This window comes from Miscanthus floridulus, chromosome 15, assembly GCF_019320115.1.
Source record: "Miscanthus floridulus cultivar M001 chromosome 15, ASM1932011v1, whole genome shotgun sequence".
Taxonomy (NCBI): Eukaryota; Viridiplantae; Streptophyta; class Magnoliopsida; order Poales; family Poaceae; genus Miscanthus; species Miscanthus floridulus.
The window spans coordinates 36,794,089-36,796,688 of NC_089594.1; the positions used below are offsets into that span (position 1 = coordinate 36,794,089).

At 64.3% G+C, this 2,600-nt stretch overlaps 1 protein-coding gene across 1 annotated transcript; it reads left to right on the top strand.

The window, feature by feature from the left end:
* Nucleotides 1-245: 245 nt before the first annotated feature.
* LOC136507364 (uncharacterized) lies at nt 246-2,600 on the top strand. Its single transcript, XM_066502118.1, has 3 exons — nt 246-422; nt 1,249-1,500; nt 2,031-2,600. Exons 1-3 carry the CDS (start codon nt 246-248, stop codon nt 2,598-2,600), a joined length of 999 nt encoding a protein of 332 aa, XP_066358215.1.

Genomic DNA, 2,600 nt, shown 5'->3' on the forward strand with positions numbered 1-2,600 from the left:
CGAGGGGAAACTTCCCCGATTTCATCGCCCGTCCGTTTCGCCTTCACCCCGCATAAATACTCAAAGAGTCTCACCCCTCCTCACCTTACCTTGCCTGCGTTAGCTCTGCCTCCATTGAGTCATCGCTAGAGCAGCGGGTGATAGGAAGAAGAAGGGAGAAGAGCGAGCCAGGGAGAAAGCGAGAAAGAGCGAGAGAGTGAGAGAGAGAAAAACTCACCGCCGCATCCGATCCCTCCACCGTACTCATGGCCGGCGACATCGTTGTCATCGAGGCGGACCCTTGGGATCCTTCCGACGTTACCGTGGAGACGCTCAAGTCGCTCATCGACGGCGGACTCCTTCGTCCGATGACGGACCCCAATAGGCCGGAGTGGATCGCTCTGTACGGCGAGCCAGAGCCGAGGCCTCGCGACGGCTACATTGTGAGCTTCGTCTCCTTTCATGAGCACGGCCTCGGTGTCCCAGCAGATCGGTTCATGCGGGCGCTCCCGCACTACTATGGCGTGGAGCTCCACAACTTCAACCCCAACTCCATCGCACAGGCGGCCATCTTCGTTGCCATCTGCGAGGGGTACTTGGGGATTGCTCCCCATTGGGAGTTGTGGCTCCATCTCTTCTGGGCGGGGCACACCACTAAGCCGACAGGCACGTCGGGCACTAGGAAAGCGACGAGGGCCGGTGGCTGCACTCTCCAAGTGCGCCAGGACCGCCAGCACCTCTACATCCCGGCCCAGCTCGCGTCATCCAATCGCCGATGGTACACGAGCTGGTTCTACCTTCGCAACGACGACGGAGGACTTCCCCCCTACACTGGGCGAATTGTGGGGAGCTGCCCAGAGAGGTGGAAGTACGACGTCCCGAGGGACGACCAGCCCAAGCTGCAGCCGCTTCTGGAGGGGCTGGAGAGGCTACGAGGCCATGGCCTTACCGCGGCTGTGGTCGTGGCTGCCTTCCACCGTCGGAGGGTGCTGTCGCTGATGGCTCAACGGCGGTGGCTGTTCGAGATGAGGCCGGGTAAGCCCATTAAGGGCATCCGGATGTCCTCCTCCGCCCTTTCCGACGAGGAAATTCTTCGTCGGGTGGGGGAGACGGTAGAGGCGAAGCTGAGGGGCGGCAACTTGACCCCCATCGCGATGCGACCATCACGGGGGTTCCTCTCGCTGGTAAGTCGTGCGCCGCTGTAGCCCCCGAGTCTCCCCCGTTTCTTCTTACTTCTTGTTCCCTTATGCGCGTTAGCCGTTCCTGCAGGGGATGAGGGACGTGCGCTCCTCTCCGCCGCCTGTTCCCGAGGACACGAGACGACGGGCGATCAACCGGGCGCACGCTGATGCGCAGAAAAAACAGAAAGATGCTAAGGTGGCGAAGCGCACGAAGAAGATCCTCGCGCGTGAGGAGCTGGACAAGCGCCGTCGTCAACAAAGGAAGGATGGTCTCCTGTTGGAGGAATCCCTATCGCCGTCGCTGTTGATGGAGGCCGTGGACAGGGATGACGAGGGCGAGGTGGGGCGAGGTCCCCTAGACCATCTCCCTGACGTAGTGGAGGTGGTGCCCGGGGCGTTGGCAAGCAGCCCGGCACTCCCAGGAGGAGGAGGAGCGGACCCGGGGTCGTCAATTGCCTGCTCTAGGGCCGAGGCTGACACGCCCGAGGCGCGGGCGTTGGGCAAACGCCGTCAGCCCGGTGGGCTCGGCGGCGGCGGTGGAACAAGTGGCGACGGAGGCGACGCAACTGCCCCTGCAGAGGACCGAGGGGGCACCAGGGTCCGTTGAGGACCAACCGGTGTCGATGGACACGGAGGCGATGCCTCTGCCGCCGCCACCGCCTTTGCGGATGAAGGTCGTCGTGGCGAAGCGGTTGCTGCCCCGCTCGAGGTAGGTGTATTTTTGGTGGGGTTGCAGTGCCTTCCGTTAGTTCTTTTGTCTTGTACTGACCCTGTGATCGTCTTGTCCTTAGCCGGAAGCGGCCTACGGAGGTGCCCACCTTGGCGCCCCTTAAAGCGCTCAAGGTTAACCCCGGCTCCATCGCCCACTAGGTGGCGGAGGTGCAAGCCGCCCTGCAACATGGCGCGGCATCAGCGAGGGCCGACCCGAAGGAGCCGACCACTCCAGGAGGGGCTGCCGAGGTGGCCTTGACACAGGAAGGGGAGGTAGCGTCTCCGCCCCACGATGGCGAGGCTCGTGGGTCGGATGCGGCCGAGGTTCCCTTGGCCACCGAGACCACCAGGACCGAGGTCCCCGGGGTTTCACAGGCCGGGGCAACGGAGACTGCGGCGCCCGAGACCATCGAGGCCGCTGCGACGGGCACCGGGGCCCTCGCAACCGCCGAGGCCACGATGGCAGAGGCCGGAGCCCCCGAGACCACCGAGGCCATGATGGCAGAGGCCGGAGCCCCTGAGACCACCGAGGCCACGATGGCAGAGGCCGGAGCCCCCGGGACCACCGACGCTGACGCGATCGTGGCAGGGCTGCCAGCCCAGGAAATGGAGATGAAGGCGGCGAAGGCCTTGGCGGCACCCTTGGTTCAGGGCCCACCGCCGTTGCGAGAGAGCGCCCGAGAGGTGGAGATTCTTCCAATCTCCTCCGATGATACTTCTCGGGCGTAG

Coding starts and splice junctions, on each gene's coding strand:
- LOC136507364 (XM_066502118.1), top strand. CDS start 246: ATGGCCGGCGACATCGTTGTCATCGAGGCGGACCCTTGGGATCCTTCC. Junction 423..1,248: donor GGCCTCGCGACGGCTACATT/GTGAGCTTCGTC, acceptor CCGTTCCTGCAG/GGGATGAGGGACGTGCGCTC. Junction 1,501..2,030: donor ACAGGGATGACGAGGGCGAG/GTGGGGCGAGGT, acceptor ATCGCCCACTAG/GTGGCGGAGGTGCAAGCCGC.